Genomic DNA, 23,902 nt, shown 5'->3' with positions numbered 1-23,902 from the left:
TAGAATGATAAAAAGGAGCAAATAAAACCTGTCTGATTTTAGCTGAACATAATGGGGATGTTTAAAATCCATATGCAAGAGCTGCAGTATTCAGTTTCTAAAAACTTCCCTCTGGAGACACAAAGTACCAAAATTTAAAATAATCGGTTAGGAAATAAACATCTCAAAGCAGTGTAAATGCCAGCTATGAATTATGATGATTTTCAGAGTTTAGATTGGAACAGTGTGTATGTGGGTAACATCTCTGACTAAGCAAAGTGAGCTCATGGATTGCCTACCATATTTCACTGTAATTAACCACAGGTTGTCTTTTATGCACAACGAGGAAAAGAATAAACTCTCAGCCAGAGATTAAAACCCATAAAGTATGCCTCTGAGGCTAGATAACACTTTTGGAGACACTATAGCTATTGTGTATCCTAAGCTGAAATGAAAACATGAAGTCTCGTTTCAAGTGTATCAGTTTGCTTAGAGATGTCAAAATAACTGGAATGGAATACCAGTCATTACATTAAAGTATGACTGTATTGGGCATTATCATGATCAATGAGTTAAGGCGCAATCCTATGCATGTTTAGACAGAAAAAACATCCTACAACTCCCAGCTTCCCTCCAGCCAGCCATGCTGGCTGAGACATGCTGGGAATTGTAGGACTTTTTTTCTGTCTAAACATGCATAGGATTGCGCCCTTACTGTCTTCAAGTGACATTTGAGATGGGCATGTAAGTTATAACTTGCTTTCCTGTAACTAAGAGGTCCAGTAGTATGGTTTTAGGAACCACACATTATTCTTGTACTGAAATGTGAGAACAAGAGAATTTGATAAATCTACGTATGGAGAGTTTTCTCCTATGAAGAATCTCCATAGGAAATTTAGCACAAACCAGTTTAACTACACTTTCCTCTACTTTGCATGAGATTAATTTTTTTCATCTTTGAAGGTAAATTTTGATGTTTGTGTAGGGCTTATCATTTTGTGGTCACAGATTAAATCTGGTGCTGTTTGTATACTGAACAGGTAACAAAGCAAGATAAACTAGCAGCAAGGTTGGATTAAATATTACAAACTTGTTACAGGCCCTTGAGGGTATAATAAAGATTGTGGTCAGTTTTGCTATTTCATGTGCTTGAGTGATACAGTTGCATCACTTTACAATTTACATTACATACAAGACCAAAAGTATGTAAAACCTGCTACTATTTGGCCCATGGTCACTGTTAAGTTGAGAAGACATGAATTCTTGAAAACAAGCAAATAAAATAAATTTAAAAATTCTTACAGAGTTAAGAAATTTTGTGGCAAATGGTATCCAAGGTGTTTTTCAGTGATCTGTTGTTTGTCCTCCTTTATTGTATCTTATCTACCTGTTTGTCCCCTCTTGAATTTAAATACAATTAGTGCTCCAGAATTTGTGTAATGTGATAATAGGGAGATACACACTTTAAATACAGTTGTATTTATAAACAACTGTAATAGCTTAGCAGTTAGAGAATCAAGTGGTTAGGAAATATATTGTGGTAATGCTGCTCATCTACATAGGTTTTTTTTTAAGTTAGGCACTTGGTAGTTAACACTATTTTGAATTTTTTTTAAAAAAAAAGAACAACCTTGCATATAATTGTAGAAAATGCTTGAAATTGGGTGAATGTCTAAAAGAAGAACGTTCCAGTAAAATGAGGCAGGTGGTCCTTCTCAGCTGACTATAGAGTTTGGGCTTTAAAGGAGGAGATGGTCTGTAAGGTATGTAGAGTCCTTGTTCAGAATGGCATGGGTGAAAACCAACATCTTGACCTGTACCAGGGAGTAACAAAGAATCTTTGTTACTCTCCGGTACAGATCTGCACTTTGGTAGATCTTGAAACAATCCTATTTGCTTGTAATATTTACATTTTAAACTCCAAATTAGGAAGCCTTAGATGGAGGCTTGGACTTTCCATGGCCAAATTAGGAAGTGTCTTTAGCTGTGACGATGGTGTTAGGCTCTACAGCTGAGGGGAGAACAAAACCTTTTGCTTGGTGACCTGTGGCGTGGATACCCCAAAGTTGGGCTGTTAAGTTCCATCCCAAGCTCTGGTCTAAGCTCCACTGTTCTGACCCCCCCAGTCTGTCCACTTCAATCATGGTAATCTCAGGCTTCAGTGATCTTGGTGGTGGTTGGGAGAAGGGGCACCCTGCATCTAACCTAAACCTTAGAACAACTTTTATAATATGAAAGCATTAGCGTAGAGATGTTATAATGTGAAACGCATAATGTGAAAACCTTGTTTAGACAATGAAAATAACTGGAATTTTGACACAGTTGACACATCAATATTAATTTAGTATTTGGTATTAGTATTATTGGCCTGTAACGCAAGAGGACAGATCCTTGTCCCATGGAGAGACAATGGGGAAAAGAGGAGGCAGGGGAGAAATGGGGGGCAGAAAAGGCATTTAGTTGCACATACTTGGGCATAGTTATAGTAGAGTATAGTAACTATGGGGTTATGAAAGTCTTCGTGTGGAGGTGGTCTTTTGAGATGGGATTTGAAGGAATTAAAGAGAGGTGGCATCATGGAGAAGATGTTCTGGGATGTAGTTCCAGGCATAAGTAGTAGTTAAAGCAGCGGTGTGCTGGACAGAGGTGAGACTATGGAAGCCCAGAGAGAAAGTTGCAGTAGTCTGGGTGAGAGATGGACAGAGTATGAACCAGAGTTTTCCCCAGGCAGTAAAAAAGGTGGGCTGCATTTTTGCAGTATTGCAAAGGGAGAAGTGACGTGACTTGGTGATGAATATAGGGAACAAAGGAGTCCTCGATAAAGCCAAGGTTTTGTGACTATTCAGTGGGATAGAGGGTTCCACTATGAATGGAAATGGAGGGAATGTGAGGAGGGCCTGGAAGAAAAGATGAGAAGTTTGGTCTCACTGTCATGAGATGACAACAAAGCATCCAGCTAGAAATATCTGCAAGGCAGCTTGAGATATGAGATTGAAATGAAGGGGGTTATTCAGGGTGTGAGGGGAGAGAGCTGGGTGTCAGTGTAAAGGTGGTATCACCTTTATATATACCTATGTATACCACTTGCTGGGGAAATGGCCAGGAGGGTGCTGTTGCACTCATGTCCTGCTTGTGGGTTTCCCACAGGGAGCTGGATGGCCACTGGGTGAACAGAATGCTGGACTAGATGGGCCCTTGGTCGTACCCAGCGTGGCTGTTCTTATGTTCTTCTGTACTGAAAAGGGTTTTGTCAGGGGAGACAAGTTGGGCATGGAATGTATGTAAACAATCTCTAGTGTTTCAGCTATCTTTTGTGAGGCCTTGGCCTCTCCTCTACTCTGAAGGTTCTTATGAGTATGTGTGGGACAGGGCAGAATAGGAAAACCAAGGGGCTAAAACCGGTTGTAGAGAGGCTCGACAAAATGTTGCATATCTGATGCTGTCAATAGACTGGCAATTCACCTTCCCTGCTTTTCATGATATGTTTTTGTGCTTGTTTGCTCAACTAAGAGATATAATGGATTAGACAAACAAAAACTGTTATTTTTTGTGTTAGGAAATTAAAGCATCTCCCAAACACACTACAAATAGTAGTGTCTATGTGTGTGTTACCTGCCACCCGAGTCAGAACCAGGCTTAAGTTGGCCTTTGGTATAGTGTCCCTGATGGTGGAGCAGTATTTCCACCAAACCCTACCTGGAACCACAAGGATGTGCTCTGGCATGGATAATTACTCAGCTCACCCACCCCGCATCACCATCAGTTGCCATCACCTCCACTCCTCTGTGTTTATCCAGTGGCACCAGTACTTTTTGCTTGGGAGCAGAGTGGCTGGATGCTATATTAAATTTCCACACTGCAGTGCCCAGGAGAGCCTGGTGCCGATTGGAAATAAGAAGCTTCTTGGCTCCTATACAGAGTGCTGCAAAAGTGATTGGTGGCAGTGACAGTGTTGGTGGGGCAGCAGTGGTGGTGATGTCAGAGGCAACCCAGGCAGTGTAAATGTTGGCACTGGTGGGCCCTGTTTAAGTGTTTGGACCCTGGCAGTTGTTTGAGTATGCCGGGTGCTGATGCTGGGCCTGCTGCCACCTCCAGCATGCTATCGGTTCTAGGGCAATGTTATGATATTGCATCATGCAGCACAGGTGGGCATTGCTACAGAAATTGGGTGGGGATATATAGCTGTTACCACTTTCTGCAGCAAGTTTCAACTATGCTGCAGAACTGGATGGCATCAGATGGCATGGTTCAGTCAGTGGATAAAGACCTACCATAGCCTTTGCTTACAACTGGCTAGTTCTTGCTGGCCACTCCAGTTGGGGTAATGATAGGCAGGGCCATGCATGGACAACATAAAGTAATTGCACTAGATAAAAGAGTGGATTGAGGTTATCTCTGTTGGCATGCCAGAGCTTCAAACACTTAATAAGTAGACAGGGACAGAATTACGGAAGTATTGTTTCTATAAGAAAAACCTTTCTAGCAGCAAGAATGCAAATACTATGGTATCTTTTTATATTATAGCTATTAGTTCATTTCTTCCGTTTTGTACTAGGATCAGCTTCTTGCAGTATGATCATGAAGGTCTTTCAAAACTGAGTTTTGCATATTTGATTACATCAAGCAAAATGTATTCTGCCTGAAAATTTTCTCTGTCTGCCATCCTAAACTAGGAATTACTAGGGAATAAGCCCCATTGAACACAGCGAGACTTACTTCTGAGTAAATATGCATAGGATTACATCACTAGTCTGACTCTTCTCAAATAGCCATTAAGTTTGTGGGCTTCTGCTATATTGAAATGTTGCATAGAAATGTCTTCTCACCATTTATGTCAGGGGTGCAGAACCTCCAACCAAAGGGCACCCCAATCTGGCTCATGGAACCTCCTGGGGTTCTTCCAGGAGTAGAGCTTAGCTTCCAAGCTCCGCTCCCTGGAAGAATTCCCCACAGGGTGTTCTCAGTGTAATCGCCGATTTGAGATAACAGCAGGAAACCTTCTGCTAGTGTCCACAGGGTTATCCCTACTGTTACTTTTATTTTTAATTTTATTGCATTTATATCTCACTTTTTTTCCTCCAAGGAACCCAAGGCAGCTTACATAGTTGTCCTCCTCTCCATTTTATCCTCACAACAACAACCCTATGAGTTAGGTTGGATGATAGTCTGTGACTGGCCCAAAGTCACCCAGTGATCTTCCACGGCAGAGTGGGTACTAGAACCCAGATCTCCTGACTCCCAGTCCAACACTCTAACCACTGCACCACACTGGCTATCTTCCAGTCTTAGACTGGAAATAACAGCAGGGGTTCCCCTGCATGTTCACACCAGCAGGGGCATCTCTGCTGTTATCTCCGATCTTAGATTGGCGATAACTGCGGAGATGCAGGGAGGCAGGACATGGGCCAAGCCAGGATGAGAAGTCACTTTCCCCTGTGCAGGCCAAGTAGCTTTGTGCGGCACCCAGTATCAGCAGAGGCAGCGTGCGAAGACAGGGACTCAGTTGACACCATCTGAGTCACATTCTCTGTGCTAGGAGGAGGCACAGAACTCTATGCTTATCCTAACATGGAGAGAGAAAAAAGGGGTAATAATATTGGAGGTAACACACCTGTTATGTCATCCAGCCTGCAGTGGGCCTGGTTGTCCCCCGACCCCCAAAGGAGCTCTGCCCTCCTGATTTTATATAGTGCTTTTTATTTTATTTTTTGACAAGAAATAATTAGTCTCTGAATTGAGTGTCTCTTGAAGATCTGCATTAAACCCATCATGGCAGTAATTTGCATCCAAATTGCAGGAATTTGCCACTATTCCTAATTTATACCCCCCCACAGAAATCCATTCTGTAGTCAAAAGTCCTAGATCTACAAAAGTGATTTGAAAGCATTATTTGTCAAAGTTAGTACTGCTATTCTCGTAGATCTTTTAGCTGACAGTTGAACTTTTAAAATATAATCACCTCCTAATAAAGCCACTGGTATAATGCATCTCATTAGATAAAATCAGAAGCTTTCCCTAGCTTGAACGTGAGTTTATAAAATGTGTTATATAAATAAATTGCAAGTGCCCTTTTTCATGTAATTGGAGTTCCTGAAAATCATTGGTGTTGTGCAAAGCACAAAAGTTCATTCCAGCAACTGATTTTACTGGAGGGACACTCTGAAGATGGTATAGTCAGGGGGCCTGGCTCTGCTTCCCCCATAGACTGCTTGCAAGCTCCATTACAGCAATAATGACTTTGTCCACACACTCCTCTTTGGGGCTTGACAACTAGTACCCTTCAAAGAACAAGATTTGCCTCAGGCCTCCAGCTGCTGATACCTTTGCAAGAGACTGCTTCCTCCTGCATGAAGATGCTTGCATACCATAACATGATACAGAATATATTTATTTTGGACATGTGCCATTCCTTTCTGTGTCAGAAAAAAATAACTTGTGAAGTGGCCCAGTACTTACTGTGTTTCCTATTGAAGTGAACTAGCATGAAAAAAGTGGAGGCGGCAACTTCAGTCAGCCTTCCTCATCTGGCACCGTCTGGATGTGTGCTGTCTACAGCTGTTGTCACCCCAGCCAGCATGGACAATTTGAGGGGTACCACGTTGTGGGAAGGATGACCTAAGTTATTGAATCAGGCTATTGGACAGAGCTGCTTCACACATTACAAATAACCAAATTCTGTGTTTGATGGTGAACTTTGAAATGTGAAGAAATTAAATCTTTTTACTCCATACACATCACACAGAAGTAGGGCTGAGGTCCATACAGTATTGTACACAGGTGGGGTTTTATGGCATTCATTGTACAGGCATATACTGAGTTCACTAATTTTGTAATGTGCAATGTGTACTTCCACTGTTGACTGACTGTAGAATTTTGGCCATATATTAGAGCATTTCAATTATTTCAGTGAAAGTTTTGTGGTAAATGGTGTTTCATGTTGACTCTAAATTTTCTCTGAGAAATTGCAACTTGTTCTTTGTCATTTTCAAATAGCCAATTTAAAAGCCCGTTGCACATTCTTTAACCACAAAAGTGCACTTCCCCCACTCCACTCAAACCTTCGATAAGATTGCAGTGATGTTGCTTCCTGAAAGATACGGAGCTATTTTATATTCTGGTTTGCGGATGTGCAGATGTACTTCAAAAGCCTTTGGTATCGCTGACACTACTCTGCTGGCAGCTGTGTACTGAACTCCTTGTTCTGGACACTTTGCCAAGTACTTTATGCAAAACTAGCTTTTCAGTGAACCAGGTTTCATTGTTTTTAATGGCAGCAGTACAGTATACTGTAAACAAGTGTGGCTTGTTATGAAGCATGGAGAGAAAATTTCCACAGACTGCACTTCTGAAACAAGGGCAGTTCTGTTTGTTTCAGTGGTGAATTCTTTCTGTTCCCTCTGATGCTGCAACTGAGATGTTTAGAGCTGACAGTTCAGATAGTATAATTTTATTTTCTAGGAACTTGGAATTAAGATCCCTCGACCACTGGGACAAGGACCAAGCAGATACATCCCAGAGATGGAGGTGTGTGATGGTTTTTGTTTTGCAAGTATACAGTGAACTCATTACATTTTCACGGGGTTGGGGGGGATAGTCAGATATCATTTTGGCTAAGGAACAGCTGTTGATCTGCAAAATGTTATACACAGAGATGAACACAGTAAATCATCATGAGAGATTGGCAACAGTACTGCTGAATGTAGAACACTGATATTTAATGGCACATTTTACGCTAGTGTGCCTTAAACCCAATGTTATTTGGTTGTCAACTGTTTCATGTATGGGTTGGCTTGTCCCTTAATTATAGTAGACATGTATGTTAAATAAGCCTGGTGACCTCAGCTAAGAGGCTGTGAGTATGAGAGACGGTGAGTGAGTGATTGTTTGGGGCTTCTTCACAGGATGGCTGATAAGAGATGCTGGTGGTAATGAGGTTTTATTGATGTGATGCTGACTGCATATATTGTCCATATGCTTTTATGTAAATGGTTTTAAAACTTTGTATACTGTATTTTAATGTTTTAACTTTTGTAAACCGCCCAGAGGGCTTTGGCTATGGGGTGGTATATAAACGTAATAAATAATAATTCCAGCAGGCTTAGACATAAACATGTTTTCCTACTACAACTAATTACCTAAATAGTTCTTCGCATTTTGCATGGGGTTGCTATTGCACCTATTTCAGCTGCCATACTGCCTTTCACTAAACGTATATCTCAGTTAAAATTTGCTTAAATGTCTGGCACTCCACTAGAGGCACAAGTTATTGATCTTAAGCACATTAAGCTTAAGCACATCCAGCACATTTGCCATATTTGGGAAATCTCTGAAGCTCCTCAAAGTTATGATCAGCATCTCTTTATGTATGTGTGTGTGTGTGTGTGTGTGTGTGTGTGTGTGAGAGAGAGAGAGAGAGAGAGAGAGAGAGAGAGAGAGAGAATAGGCTCTAGTCCTGATTTGGGGCTGTTAACAAATGTGCACACTGGTTATTATGTTTTTACCTCTTAGAAAATATTCCTATGATCCCTTTTCTCATTCAAATAGATTCTCCAAGTGAGCGCTGAAGATACCCAAATGCATGCATTATTTGCAGAGTCTTTCACAACTTTAGGGCATTTGGACAACATTACTTTGGTGATGGTTTTCCACCCACAGTATCTGGAAAGCTTTTTGAAAACTCAGCATTATCTGCTACAAATGGATGGACCACTGCCTCTTCACTATCGACACTATATAGGTATCATGGTACGTTGATCTATGAATCAGGAAGCAGTAACAGCGTTTTTGCAGCTTTTAAATTTCTTTTTATATAGTGGATGTGCTCATCATTAGGAAAACCCAATAACTTTATTAAGTTTCCTAATTTGTAGAAATACTGTGTTCTATGTTCTAAATGAAATATAATCTCAATATTTGTGTGTTGTGTCCTTGGTTAGAATGTATTAAGGAGTAGATTTGCTGAGTCTAATTTTCAGCAATCTGCCTCGACTTCTTTCTAACAGTCAGTCTATGTCAGGGCTAGGCAACATGATACCCTTGAAATGTTTTGCACTACAACTCCCATTGGCCCCAGCCAGGATAGCAGATGTTCAGGGCCATGGTAGCTATAGTGCAAAACATCTGGGAGTTACCACATTGCCTATCCATGGTGTATATTATAAACTTTTTGTGGAATGGTTAGAATAACTTAAGGTATTCTAGCAGTTTTCTACTTGTCCTGAACACTTCTGTTGTACTCAAAACTGGCCTATAGGTCCAAACCACATGGGAGATTTAAATTTGGCTTTCCTGACATTTTGATTTCTCTAAAAGCAACCAGGGGGTTCCAAATTTGATTACAGCAGCAGTGCTGGATGAGGGACCTTCCCTGCTCTAAATTTCCTCCATGCTGTTTCCCTGATCTAAATCATCTCTGCAAACTACTGTTATAGCCCTCTGCAGAAAGTAACTGTATTAACTTTCTTTATAGCTTTTGCCAAATACAAAACACGTACAAAAATAAAGCACTAAAACAAAGATAATTTAGGGCTAATAATAGTATTTAGGGGATGGATTTAGATATTTAGGGAAACAGTGTAAGGAGGGAAGGATTAAACAACCTCTCCCTCAGCACTGCTGCTTCAATCAAATTTGGAGCCCCCTATGGCTACTTTTAAGCAAAACCCAGAATGTCAAGAGTTCTGATTATGCATCTCCTGTGTAATTTTTAGTTTCTTATTCATGCCCAAGATGATTGTATGTTGAGGTCCCAGTAGTGTTGCTGCAGCTTTTCTGGAAATCTGTTCAAGTATCAGAACTACAGTTGAGGGAATAAACACCACCAAATGATGGCTTTTGTTAAAACCCTGTTTAAATTGTTTCTCTGGCCTTCAGAGAGAGAGAGAGAGATGGACGGACTTGGTATACTACACTAAAATAGCAGAACCAAACTATTTCTGTGACATATGCAAGTAAAAACTGTGGGCTGTGTTTCTAAATAATCTTACCTGGAAGTAAGATCCTTAAAACCAGTTAGACTTGTTTCTGAGTAAACTTTCTTATAAAGTGGTAAAGTAATAAAAATTGCTGCAACACACTGTATTTGTATTACTTTCTTTACCAAATTCAAAGCATATACAAAAGCTATTAAACATAATACATAAACATTTCTATGGAGTATAATAATGTTTTATTTGCATTGTTTTCCCATTCTTGAGCGCAGTACACTGTGTAAATGCTCATGTTTGTTACTTTGGCCAAGGAACTTCACTGTAGGGAATCTCTTGTATGTGTCTTCTTCTCCAGGCTGCAGCTAGGCATCAGTGCTCCTACTTGGTTAACCTCCATGTCAATTATTTTCTGCATGTTGGGGGAGATCCTAAGTGGCTGAATGGTCTAGAGAACGCACCTCAAAAACTGCAGAATTTGGGTGAACTGAATAAAATGTTGGCACACAGACCATGGCTCATTACAAAGGAACATATTGAAGTAAGTATCTTTTCATATACTATATTCCTATACTAAACCTTTTGGAGAGCTGGAGTTCTTGGGGGGCCCATAGCCTTTTAATCTATAACTTTAAATGTCTGTTGGTATATACTGTGTCATAAGAAGCTGAAATGTTACAATCATCTTAATAGAAACACAAGGTCTAAATGGTTACACTGAACAACATTCTTATTTGGACATCCTGTCACTACTGGGATATCCTAGACTTTTTTAATTGGCGCAGTGCTTTACAGTACTTGACTGTCTTGATGTATAGCTCTCAAGTGTATGGGCATGATTTCTTAAACTATGATTCGTGTCCTTGGCATGTAGCCCCTGATGCTGAAGGGTTGTTTAGGGATACTGTAGAGTTTGCTTCCAAAATACTGGGGAGAGCAATCCTTTGGACCCTAGGCAGCATCTGGGGTGCCAAAGGATGCTGTAGATCACCATCACTACATCTGTAGACAGAGCTACAAGCATGGAGGAGGAGATCTGATCGTGGCTCTTTCCTGCCCCTTCCTATTCCCAGGCACTGTGGAAAGCTTCTCTTGTGAGGTCACAATTGCAACCTCGTAAGAGGAGTCTGAGAGGGAGAAAGGGGGGATTGCTGGTGGGCGGGGAGGGGAGAAGAGAGGCTGTGATACACAATATCCTATGAGCTCTCGAGTCCCCTCCCCACCCACAGGAAGGTAAGTCAGCTAGACAGGTAAATTAGCTAGCTCAGAGACCCATCTAGCTGCTTTTTGCATTTTAAATGGAGGCAAAATGACATCTGTTCTCCTTTCACCCAGATTGGCTTTTGCCAGCAGGGCATAGGATAGGTGGAGGGCTCAGAACTCGGAGCCCTCTGTCTAACAGGAGTGCAACCCATAGGATTATGTCCTCAGGCTCTCCTTTTCTGAACTCTGAGAGTAACTATCTGTTTTATTTTTCACTTGTCAAGACAAAAGTTCTTAAATCTTGTCTTCTGTTTATGTGTTTTTTAAAATTGGCTCTAACAATACTGTACTAGAAAAGGCCAATCCGTCCCCATCTGGATTGTAACAACTGTGCCTATTTGGATACATTTTATCTACTGACTCCTTGCCATTTGATTGCATTAATTACTAATTTGTCTCTGGACATTTGACTTTAAATACTTAAAAAAATTATTAGAATGTATTGCTTCAAAAGCCATTCCTTATTTAGTGCTTAGGTACTTTATCTTCATCTCCCAGAGCTACTGCTCATTTTTGTTTCTAAGCTGTGTAAACTGCCCTGAACCTTTGAAATAGGATGAACAATAAAAAGTATAACTCAGTTTGCCAAGTGAGGCAGAGCTATAAATTATTAAGCATCCAATTCTTCATTTTAGTAGGAATCTTTAGAAATAATAATAAGAGTGCATTTTACAAGGCTGGTCTTGCTAATACCTATCTATCTATCTATCTATCTATCTGGCCCATGGCACATTCACATTTGTGAAGTTACTTAAGCAAAGTGAAGCTTCTGAGACTGATAGTATTCTTTAATCTCCTTTTTTTTCTGAAGCAACTTCTAAAGACTGAAGAACATAGCTGGTCACTGGCAGAACTGATCCACGCTGTAGTTCTCCTTACACACTATCATTCACTTGCCTCTTTCACATTTGGCTGTGGAATCAATCCAGAAATTCATTGTGATGGTGGTCACACATTCAGGCCTCCTTCTGTCAGTGATTATTGCATTTGTGATATTACAAATGGAAACCACAGTGTGTATGAGATGCAGGGCTTAGCTGCAAATATTACAGTAAGTATTTCATATTGTGGATTCATTAATCTTTCCTTTAGCAGCTCCACTGACAGTGAGGTATATTTGCATTTGTAAACGTACATTGTCATTTTCTTCCTCATTACCCTCATTTTTGTTTAATTAACAACAACCCTGGGAGGAGTGCCAATTCAACTCTTGACATGAAAATGTTGAAAGCCTGTAGTGCACCATCCCGAAGTGTGACTTTGGGGAAAGAGAACAATGTGGGGTGCCCACTTGCCACTGGAAACTTGTTGTTCATTTAAAGGCATATGTTAACTTCTGCAACTACAGTTTTCATCCATCTTCAGACACTGCTATGAACTCCCAAGAGCGCACCCGTATTTGTTTGCCAATGTCAAAAGCAGTCCTAATGAAATTCTACCTAAAAATGCACATTTAAAAGTGAGATGTTCAATCAATGTTACAGGACAACAGTTCTAGTCTCCTGGGAAAAAACACCCTAAGGGCGCAATCCTGTCAATTGTGCCCTCGATAATCAGAAACCCCTGAACTCAGAGGCTTCCAGTCTTCTAGTGCAGGACAGGAGGATGGGAAGGTGAAGCACCATCTGGCGATGGCGCTTTGGGGGGAGGAAGGAGACTGGAAGAGGCTCAGGATACCTCATATCCTGGCCTCTCCAGTCTCCTCCCCTCACACTGAAATGCTCCCCCCCCCGAGGTCGCTTTTCCAACCTCAGAGGGCAGCTGGCACAGTTATTTCTGTGCCGGGGGGGGGAACTCTGACTCCCCCTTCCAAGGTCAGAGCACTGTCTTCGACCTCAGAGGGGGTGAATCCCCAATATCCTATGGCCCCTCAGACAATATCGGGGGCCATAGGATTGCTCCGTAAGGGCCGCCTTCGAACTTGGAGGCAGCCAACTATCCAATGCAGGGCAGGCAGGGTGCGGAGGGGATCCTTTCCTCTACACTCTGGCCGCCCTGCATTTGCAGCTAGACTCGGCTGTCCAACCAGGGCACCTTGGAGTAGGGAGGAGGGAGGCCAGATGGCGCATAGGAAACGTCATAATGGCGCTTCCGTGCCCCCAGGAACGCCCCCTTTTTGGCTGCTCTGTGTTGCTTTTATGAGTGTGGAGTCAGGGACAAACCACGCTGCCTCCGAGCTCCATTACCAGAAACCAAAAATCCTATGGCTTAGACACTGTCTAGCAGCCATAGGATTACAGCCTAAATGTACTTATTCCATAGCAGTGGGGTGGGAAATGGAAACAGAGCATTTAAGTTTCCATTTAAGTTTCCATAAATTAAGTTTCCATAAGTTCTAAAATGTTATGTTCCTAATATTTTTTTAATCAACTTACAGCCTCAAAATGAGGGAACTGAAAGTTAAAAATTGGATAATGTATCCAAGTTTCTTGGAAGCATAGGATAGCAAATTTAAATATAACTGTTTTGTTATTAACAACCTTTGAAGTATGTACCACCATCTTGGATTCTTCAAAACATGCATTTCTTAACAACTTAATACCCTGTTCCTTCGGGCAGTTATTCTGGAGGAGGGGGGATGGCCTTTGAAGAAGTAAATGTTTTGAAGGGCTGTGAACTGGTATAGGAAGTTCTACTATAAAAGGGAACTCTTACTGTTTCCTGAGAACAGTAAGAGAAATGGGGGAGCATTGTAGGAGTGGGAGAAGTGAAGACATAGATGTGTCTTGGCTGACTAGTATGGAATACTCTTCACTTGTAGCATGCATCTTCCTGGGAATACATTCATGAGCACTTGAGTCATTTGTGTCTTATATACCAAAAATAGAGAAATGGAATGGCAAAAAAGTTATTAAATGCATACTTAAGGCACCACACTAGACAATTTTTAAATTCCAAAAAGCAAGGTCTTGAGCAAGTACAGCCCTTGTTGGCCAGCACCACAGCCTTAACTCTACGCTACATCATGACTTAAAGGCAAGTAACATTTCTGCAAAATTGAGGCTGCCCAACAGCCATGAATAATGTGTAACTCTGGAAATAAGGCAGGCAATCCTCCTTTCAGATCCTTGCACTTTATATTTAGCACTTAAAGAAACTATGTTATTTCACTCCTGACATCTTCATCATTTGTGTATCTTACATTTGCCCAGTAATAATTTATGAAACTGGCTACAGAGACACTGCAGCTTTCACTGTCTCTCATTGTTACTGCAGTTAAGGCCACTGATAGGTAAATAGTTCAATTTTGCATTTCCTTGATTTTAGTTAGGCACTTAAATTATCCTAGTTGTTTGCTGTTAAATATATTGAGGTAAGCAGTGAGGCAAATATGGAATGGAAGTTCTAATGTTAGTCATAATATAATTTCAGTACCAAATCCCAGTGCATTAGAATGTTGCTGTTTATCTTTAAGACCACAGAGCCTTTCTGTGAAGTGGACGCACTTATGGAAAAAATGAAGCAACTACAGGAATGCAGAGATGAAGTTAAAGCCAGCCAAGAAGAAAAGGCCACTCGTTTTGAGAAGGAGAAGAGAGAAAGCATGTTGGTGGGTTGCTCAGGTCAGAACAGATTTAAAATCAGTGCATGTTAAAACACACACACACACACACACACACACTCAACTTGTGACACATGTTATAGCATTACCAATTTAATCCACCCAATTTAATTTGAAAGGCTCTAAGTGGGTTTAAATTTGACCTATCAAATTAAATAGTATAATGTTTTTAGATCACAGCAAGTTCTCAATGTCATCAGTAAATAATTAAATGCTACATTAAAAACCACTACTCTCCTTCATACCTCAAAACCTTATTTACAAGTCCAGTCAATCAGTTCCATTCTGTGTGTGTGGTTGCATAAGAAAACTTATGCTGACAGGAAGAGGGTGTGTTGCCAAGGGATGTGTGTGTTGTGATTCCCCAGCCGTTGCCTCTACTGCTTAATGAAGTTGACCCTCTCCCACTGGCTCTCAGCTAACAGTAGCAGCAGCAGAAAAGAAGGCCCTGACCCCTTTTTCGCTCAGAATAGCCAACTGATAGTGCTATGTGCACTTGACATGGGAGCATTATGGACTTCCTTTCTATTCCTGTTCTTGGTTGCACTAGGGCCAGAACTAGATTTGAGATTATATAGCTGACCAATGCTTGCTTATTCCTTTGAGCCTGGGGCTTCATGGCCTCCCTATGATGCTACCCTATTAGTCTAGGGAGCAAGTCTGGCAATCCCACTGCTATATCTGGCTTGTCACCATACCAATACATAGCTGACTGCTTTAACTACTAGCAATTGCTCATCTTTAACATGTATACATAAGAAAGTAGGCAAAATAGTGCTTGGAACTATTGATTTCCCCCCTCCCCAGGTACATTTTTAGGTTCTAATCCTAAATTCCATTTATACTCTACCTTCCTCCCCCAGCAAAATCTAGAAGCAGGGCATTTCTAATTGTTGATATTGCTTTTTGTAGATCATGCAGTAATCGTTTATTCTATCTTAGAAAGTTTTAAGATAGTATGTCTAGAGTTGACAATGTAGTGTCATGTGAAGATCAAGTGGATTTAGCTGCCTCTCAGTATGCAAGAATTTGTCCACTAGAATTCTGCTGTACTGTTGGGAACCTATTGCTTGTATGTGATCCCAAAGCCTGGTTAAAAAGTTGAACTTGGAGGTAAAGTGTTTTTAGCCATTTTGATTGTGGGAAGGAGCCTGAAATTTAGAGCATAAAATGCTAAGACCAGAAACAAGGAGATTTGTAACTAATCCACAATCCTCTAGTGTGTGTGTTTTTCCCTATTCATCAAGCCAGACTTCCTGCCCAAGGGCCAGTTTTCTCATATTTGAACATTGTGTAAGGTATGACTTGTCCCCCCATCTATACTTTCACATCTACTGTTAGAGAAACGATATTTGCATGAGTTACAGCTCTCCATTCCATAATCTATAGCAGCTTTCCCAAGCAGGTACCCACCAGATGTTTCAAACTACAACTCCCAGCATTCCTGACCACTGGCCATGCTAGCTGGGGATGATGGGAGTTGAAGTCCAAAACATCTGGAGGGCACCAGCTTGAGGGACAGCCAATGCATAGGATCAACATAGCTCTCTGTGCTATTGCCATCCCTGTCCTAGAAACAAAGATTATACAAGGATAAATGTTAAGGGGTAATTCCAGTGCTACATTTGTTAAAGCTCCTAAGGAACTATCAGTTTAACATTTCTATTTCTATAATCTGTAAATTAAAAGGTTCCTTCCATACTGAGTACAGATGGTATCCAATATAATTTAGCAATTTGCTTCTGGGCTTTCCCTTTTTTGTTATATTTTTAACAGAGGATGAAGAATTGGCACCAACAAGAGATGTGTCTCGCCACTTTGAGGATACTAGCTATGGTTATAAAGACTTCTCCAGGCATGGAATGCATGTGCCTACCTTCCATGTTCAGGTAGGACCTATATTGGAAGAAGCAACAAGATTCCCAGCATATCTGGCATATGGATTACACTTGGTCTATTTGGAAGATTTTACTATAGGCTAGAATACAGAAAATATTTCGTGAAACTAATAATCTATTTTCAGGTGCTGATTTAAAAAAACTGTTTGAACTATTGTTCCATCTTCCTTGGTAACTTGCATTCATGTGCCTATTTTGTTTTTAAGGACTATTCTTGGGAAGACCATGGCTATTCACTGGTAAATCGTCTCTATCCAGATGTGGGACAGCTGATAGATGAGAAATTTCAGATTGCCTACAACCTGACTTACAACACAATGGCCATGCATAAAGATGTGGATACTTCAATGCTTAGAAGGGCAATCTGGAATTATATCCACTGCATGTTTGGAATAAGGTTGGTCCTGTTAACAGACTCTGCATTAGTTAGGGTAATGCTTCACACCTGTTAATTTTGATAAATATTGCTGACAGTATGAGCTCTCCTCACATATGCTTGTTATGAATACAGATTATTAGACTGAACCTATACTAAGTTCCTACATCAGAATGTGTTGTTCCAAGACATGAATCCATATGAATTGGATTGAGAGTGGGGGAAAATAGTAGCTGTTAGTAACTCCTTATCAACTGTTCTAGGGCAAAGGTTTATATTTGCTCAATTCTGGACAGCAAATAGCTTGAGAGAAGTGCCTTCTGCCCTGGTAAAGCCAGTCACCGTAATTTAAATAATAAAATTAAAATGTAAGTCTGGAACATAGGTCTCAGATGTTGCTTCCAGGTTCATGGCTTGGAAAAAGCCATAAAGGAAACTGGAACTGGTCAGGGAAAAGGTGAAAAAGGCAGAAGAAAGCTGTAGGACTCTAAATGTACAATGGCCTGGATAGTGCTGCTTGACATAGAGGAAGTAATCTAGAGCTAATTAGGGAATGGCACTGAGGAAGGGAACTTACTGTATGTTCTCCTCAGGAGAAGAGAGGAAAGCATTCAAAACGTTACTGTCACAGGCCTGTGATTGAGGCTCTAGGTACCAGATTGGGGAAGGCTACTCTAGGGAAACATTTCAAGTAGTTGGTGTAACTAATTGTATAGTAATGACTAAAATGTTTGCTTTGGTTGGAGTATATGTGGTGGTGATGCAAAAATAAAAATGATTGTCCCCTTGATTCCAAACAGATATGATGATTATGACTATGGTGAAATCAACCAGTTATTGGACCACAGCTTTAAAATTTACATAAAAACTGTGGTGTGTGCACCTGAGAGGACCACAGGTAGAATGTATGATAGCTTCTGGAGGCAGTTCAAACACTCTGAGAAGGTATATTCTGCATTCATGCATGTGTTATGACTTGCTAGATTGAGCAGCAGTGCTGCTGGACAGTTAAACATACAGAGGTCCTTGAGCATTCCTTTTGTTTAAATTGTGATCCCATAGTTTTAAGTAATCTCACATTTCTTACAAAATAACTTTTATACTTTCTCCAGTAAGCAATGTTTTTGTTTATACATCTCTACTTAGCATGATAGATAAAGGGTTGTAACATTAGTCAGTTCACATAGACATAGCAAGTTTAACTGAAGGTGCCTAGCTCACCCATACATGTCACTCTTTGATCAGGGAGAAGGCCACACACACTGCCTTGATTTATGTTGGCAGATCTTGTCTCACAGGGAGGATCTATCAGACAGTATTTCCTACTTGTTCCCTTTCCACAGGAGGATTTAGATGATTTTAGTAATCCCCCCCCCCCCAAAAAAAACCCCTCATTATGAAAAGTAACATTAAGGCCTGGATCCTCCCTCCCTCCCTCTCTCACACACACTTCATATGCATGCATTGAAATTAATATATTTGAATTTATGTAGCTACATTTTTTATTTTCCTGTTCTGTTGCAATTTCACAAAATAGGCCTGGATCCTTTAAGCAGCTAAATTCTTATAACTACATCATCAAGCAATTACTGGTGTCAGATGGGGAAATGTGGTCATAGAACCAGAGGCAGATCATAAGAGTCAGCAGCCACCATGCAATTGTTGCTGAGCTCATAGCCCAATGAAGCCCCATCATTGTGCAAATTGTGAGAATCGCATGTACAGCCCCCACTCCCACATAGAGGCAGCAGTTCATATAATTGGTACCTCTGCAGGATCACTGCCTGGCCATGAACCCACCGGCAGCCTTGTACACTCTTGGGAGGCAACTATGTGGGGGCAGCCAACTGAATGACCTGGCTCATCGTTGAAATGTTAATGACCAAAATTCTTCATGCCTTAAAGCAATTATGTGAACAGGAAATATACTTCAAACTCAGCTGCGTTTCTTTCTTTTTTAAGGTTCATGTCAATTTGCTTCTCATAGAAGCACGGATGCAGGCTGAACTGCTTTATGCTCTGAGAGCCATTACTCGCTACATGACCTGAAATCTTTGGCTAACGATGATGGAAGGTGCAGCAGGTGCTGCCTACCAGGGGATGCTAATAAGCCTCAGAACCAGTGGTGGCTAAAAGCTATGAGATCCATTGTGCCATAACTCTTCCTTAGTTTCAGTTCCTTCCTTAATGGAATATCACTGCTGTTGCTGAGCTTGGTGGTAGGAGGACAAAATTGTTCAGAGATGCTCCCTGATCACTACTGCCTGCTTCTGTTAGCACAGAAAACCATGATTCGTGGCAGACAGTTAATTATGCAAATCTTGTATTGTCATAAGTAGATAACAAAATCTGGAGTACAAGGAGAATTTTAAGAGGACTTCTGCTTTTGATACAAGAATGATTTATTTTTTTTAGAAAAGTCCTGATGCTGCTGTATTTGCTGGTGAAATGAAGAGACTAGTGATTCCAATTAAGCTGCAAGTGAAAGCAAGCAATGCTATTGTCTGAGCCTATATTTTATATGGTTTTAGAGGAAATCCTTGCTAATAACTCGAAACTGAACCATACTTCACACTAACAGTTTTGATTGCAACAGGAACTTCTCGATATTGTTTAGCTTTATGCTACTGGCCTGGACTTGTTCACAGTGGTGTGGTTAAATCAACAGATAGAGGAAGGGTGAGAATTTTCAAAGCTGCTTAAGAATGCAACTATGTGAAATGTTAAATACTTGGGAACAAGGATATACAATGCCCTACTTCTCCTCTATTGTTCCTAGGAGCTATCTAAAGTGTGGGAATGTTAATTCGGACTGTCAAGCAGTCTCTCATTATATTGCTTACTCATTGCTATGGTCTGTCACTTATCAGCAGCTTACGTAGTTAAGCAGGAAAACAGCGTAACAACAAAAAAATGAGTTTGGTGTACAACTGTCTTTGGAAACTATACAGATACTTTTGTATGAGCATAAACTGCTCTGAAATCTATCAGTATTACTGAATTGTTTAAATAAAACAACATTTTTCCTCTTATTTCAAGCTTTTTATTCTTGAACTAGTAACAACCATTACAAAATAGAGTAGTGAATGTAGTGGTAGTCCCTCAACTGATGTGTATTTGTGTTTGATGGAAAAGAACAAAAAGTTAAACTGCAACCTTTGACAGTTTAACAGGAAGCATCTGCTGTTTCCTCTAGTCAAAAATACAAGGTTTATGCTGATTCAAAAATCATAGGCCAAATGTGTAGTTCTTAAGTTGGCTTTGGCTAAAGCATCTCTTCCATTCATTGCTGTATGACTTTCATCTATGAAGTCTAGGAACTATTTCACTTTAGAGACCTTGTCCATCTGCCAGCAATGAGGCTGATAATCAGAACACACAAAGATATTTCCAATTCTTCAAAGGTACTGTAAAAAGCTAATGCCTTTCTTTCTGATTCTGTATCATTATGGGCTCACATATATAGAAATAAGTATTTTAATGGAGTGTTTTCACACACAAGGGTTGAACAGAGTGAATTCTCCATGGTAATCTGAACCACTTAGTAACTAACTTTAAAAGTTCTAGCATAAGCTAAGGAGATACAGAATTAAGTTTTACATTAAGACAGTATCTAATAATTAAAATATTCCTACACTTGTTCAGCAACGTGCATCTTCTGCACTGTGTACTAGGGACATTTTCCCCACTTCTTTTTGCTACAAGTATTACAAAGACTCCCCAGAGTTCTTCTATATCTTTAACAGAAAGTACTTATAGTCTCTGTTGTGGAAGTAGCTACTATGGTGAATTGAACATTAGTTTCTCATGTAAACATGAGAAAACAATTCCTAAATAGAAGGTATACACTTTTTTTTATTATTAAGGAGGGCATTTAACAGAAAAGCCTCCTAGGATATTTAACTTTTGGTGTAAAAGTGGGGAGGCAGCTAAAAGAGAGCAATGGTGACCATTTAGTCCTAATTACCTGTGTAATCCCTTAATACTGATTTAGGACAACCCTAAACTTCAATGAATTTGAAGTTTAGGGTTGATTTCCCTAAGAAATTTAATCACAATTGAACTGAAGATACTTAAATATTGGCTTTTCCTCCTAAATTGTAGCAAACCATCTTTTTTGTGCTATTAATGAACCACTTTGCTTTGAGCATAAGTGGTGAAACTTGGGATAATTTAAACAAGCCCACATAGATGTAGGATGGAGTCATTGAATGTAAAAGTGATGTCAGGTTCTGAGCTATTAGGGATATATTATTAGTGTCCTATTAAAGCTTCAGCTTGGAGCTGGGGCAGTGAATCTTACATGCTTTGCTCAGCTACACCAGTTGGGATTGTATCCAGAATCTAGTCACATGGCAGTATGAGAAAGTCACCAGGGTAGGCAAGTGGGGATGTATCTGCTGCTGTACTAGCTGGAAGAGGTGTGGCAACATTAAAGCAGGAGAAGCATAATTTGTGAACAGTTGTAATGTGTATTAACTGAAGCAAGGGAAGATTCCTGAATTATTAAGACTTGAAATACATATGTACAACTGTGTATTGAAGGCAGACCTCCCATTATTCCTTCTACTATGATCAACTTAAGTAAGCTAGAGTTGCAGCTGGAAGGGTACTATTAAGGCTCTCCAGAAAAATATGGTTTTAGGAGGAGTGACTGTTAATGATCATGAGAGAAAAAGATGGTTACTAATCCTCCCTGTTAAGGATGCATTTTCTATCTGATCTAATCAATGCAGACCCAATATTCCAAGTAATAGGACAAGCAACAGTCAATCCCTGTCCCTCATTGGATCATTACTGTCCTAAATTATGCTTATCTTATGTATGCTAGGGAGGTAGGACAGATTTTTATCTATACTTAAGCTTTTCAGCAAGCCAGTCAGTCCAGATGCTGTAGCTGGTTTATTTTCATAATCCTAAATGTCACTGGAAATCTAAGAAAAGGTATTCTACGATGAATGTACAAGCTACATACAGGAATAATCTACTTTAAAGTCATTTCCCATGGAAACAGCATGTTGAAATGCTTTGACGGCAAACAGTTTGCATAAACAGCCATTGAAGTGTCTTTATATGGATATACTCAACACCCACCTTAAAATGAAGTAGTAATGGACGGTTCAAGGAAATAGTTTTAATTTTGAATTCTCTGAAGAAGCTTCTGTGCCACAGGTTTGAACTCTGTTTCCCAATAAAGTTTGTGATAATCTCTTAAATCACTGTCAAAATTGTAATCCAGTGCTAATTCTTCATCTGTAGTGAGAGGGGCACAGTCTGTATCAGGTCCATATTAAACAATCATGTGCTTAAACGATTTAAGAGTTATTCACACAATTATCTGAGTATATGTTGGCTGTGTGCATTTGCTACCACATGCAGGACTCTGTTTCTAGCACACACAGGTAAGGATCAGGAAGAACAGTACCAATATAAAAGCCAAATTCTGCATGTGAGAGCAGTGAGTGTTGAAGTTGGGCTGTGGACTACCACATGGAAATTTCTTATAGCTCTTATACTGTCATGTCAACTAGGTCCTAACTTTGCTCTACATGTGCATAGCTCCACACAGAATTTAAACTAGTATATTCTTTCTAATAACCTTATGGTTTACATGAGGATTTCAGATCATTGAACAGCCCCTCAGTATTTATTGCTTAGCCATGTCATTGGACTTTCACATAATGGCTTATGTAGTCAAGCAGGAAAACAGTTAAAAATTGTGTCTATCACAATATGTACTGAACCTAACTCCAGCCCAAATTCCAAAGATTAGATGTGAGTTTTTAAAAGGGAGGCGATGAGTACAAGCTATTATAATACAAGTTTCATGACTCTTCCAGTTGGCATGGAGCTTATCTCCTAATGCAGTCACGGGGCTGGTTCCAGGTTGAAGCTTCCCAAGTGGGCTCATTGGCAGTAGCACTGCAATAGCAGAGAGCTTCTGCTATTGGGCGGTATAGAAATGTAATTCATAAATAAATCAGTCTACTGTAGATGGCTATGAAGTGCTCACCATTTTAGATTTCCCACAATATCCTAACATGCCACTGTATACACCTCATGGCTGCCTGCTGCATCCCCTGTTTGCTCCCCACCAATTGGTATTCAGCGGCAGAGTTCCTCTGAACGTGATGGTACCATTATAGCTAATAGCTGTTCACCAGATCTATCCCCCATGCATTTCTCTAATTTCCATTTAAAGTCATTGTCCATCACCATATCATGGGCAGCAAATTCCATAAATTAACTGTATTGTGTGAAGTACTTTAACCTGTTCTAAATCTACTCTCGGTGACTTTCGCTAGGTAACCTTGAATTTTAGTATTATGTGAAAGAAAATATTCTCTCTCTTTTTCTCCCTCCATACAATTCATGATTGTATTAACTTCCACCATGCGCCCTCTTCAGGAGTCTCCCCCACCCCTAAATTAACATCACTAGCCTTTCATAGGGAAGGTGCTCCAACCTCCTTATAAATGTATAAGTCCTATTACATTTTTGAGAGGGAACAAGCAGAACTGTACATAGTATTCCAAATGGGGCTACACCAATGAATCTGTCTTATAAAAGGAAGTAGTGAGAAAAGTATTTGTAAGTAGATGAGGGAACAACATGTAAATACTATGTAAAGCAGCTCTGAAGGTGTCTAGGCTAGCCATGCATGAACAAAGCTCAAAGTACCCAAAGCTTTCTTTAAGGAAGAGACCATGGCTCAGTGGTATAGCCCTTACTTTGCATGTGAAGGTCTCAAGTTCAAGCCTTGACAACTCTAGTTTAAAAAAGGATTGAGTAGCAGGTGATGAGAAAGATACCCCCCTAGACTTTGGAGAGCCACTGTGAGTTAGAGTAGACAATACTGGGCTAGACAGACAAAGTAGTCTGTCCTAATATAGCGCAG

General features: G+C 40.2%; 2 protein-coding genes across 13 annotated transcripts in view; one reads left to right on the top strand and one right to left on the bottom strand.

Moving 5' to 3' along the window:
• SESN1 (sestrin 1) overlaps window positions 1-22,217 on the top strand; it is an 80,069-nt gene extending 57,852 nt beyond the window's left edge. For 2 of the 6 annotated variants that reach the window (XM_084827246.1, XM_084827248.1), the window contains exons 2-10: window positions 7,438-7,503; window positions 8,524-8,724; window positions 10,264-10,446; window positions 11,980-12,219; window positions 14,584-14,731; window positions 16,507-16,619; window positions 16,835-17,025; window positions 17,805-17,949; window positions 18,967-20,036. In XM_084827246.1, the coding sequence (XP_084683372.1) occupies window positions 7,438-7,503; window positions 8,524-8,724; window positions 10,264-10,446; window positions 11,980-12,219; window positions 14,584-14,731; window positions 16,507-16,619; window positions 16,835-17,025; window positions 17,805-17,949; window positions 18,967-19,053 (1,374 nt within the window). In that variant the 3' untranslated portion in view covers window positions 19,054-20,036. Of the gene's footprint in view, window positions 1-7,437; window positions 7,504-8,523; window positions 8,725-10,263; window positions 10,447-11,979; window positions 12,220-14,583; window positions 14,732-16,506; window positions 16,620-16,834; window positions 17,026-17,804; window positions 17,950-18,966 lie in introns of all 6 variants that reach the window. The other 4 variants (XM_084827245.1, XM_084827247.1, XM_084827249.1 and 1 more) reach the window with 4 other exon arrangements.
• The window catches only part of ARMC2 (armadillo repeat containing 2), a 63,788-nt gene continuing 59,925 nt past the window's right edge, over window positions 20,040-23,902 (bottom strand). For all 7 annotated transcript variants that reach the window (XM_084827243.1, XM_084827240.1, XM_084827244.1 and 4 more), the window contains one exon: window positions 20,040-22,257. In XM_084827243.1, coding sequence (XP_084683369.1) covers window positions 22,139-22,257 — 119 coding nt within the window. In that variant the 3' untranslated portion in view covers window positions 20,040-22,138. The remainder of the gene's footprint in view (window positions 22,258-23,902) is intronic.

This window comes from Heloderma suspectum, chromosome 1 (genome assembly GCF_057233095.1).
Source record: "Heloderma suspectum isolate Gila_16-S chromosome 1, 16-S_ref, whole genome shotgun sequence".
In the NCBI taxonomy this organism is placed as follows: domain Eukaryota; kingdom Metazoa; phylum Chordata; class Lepidosauria; order Squamata; family Helodermatidae; genus Heloderma; species Heloderma suspectum.
This window is presented reverse-complemented; position numbering and strand designations above follow the sequence as displayed.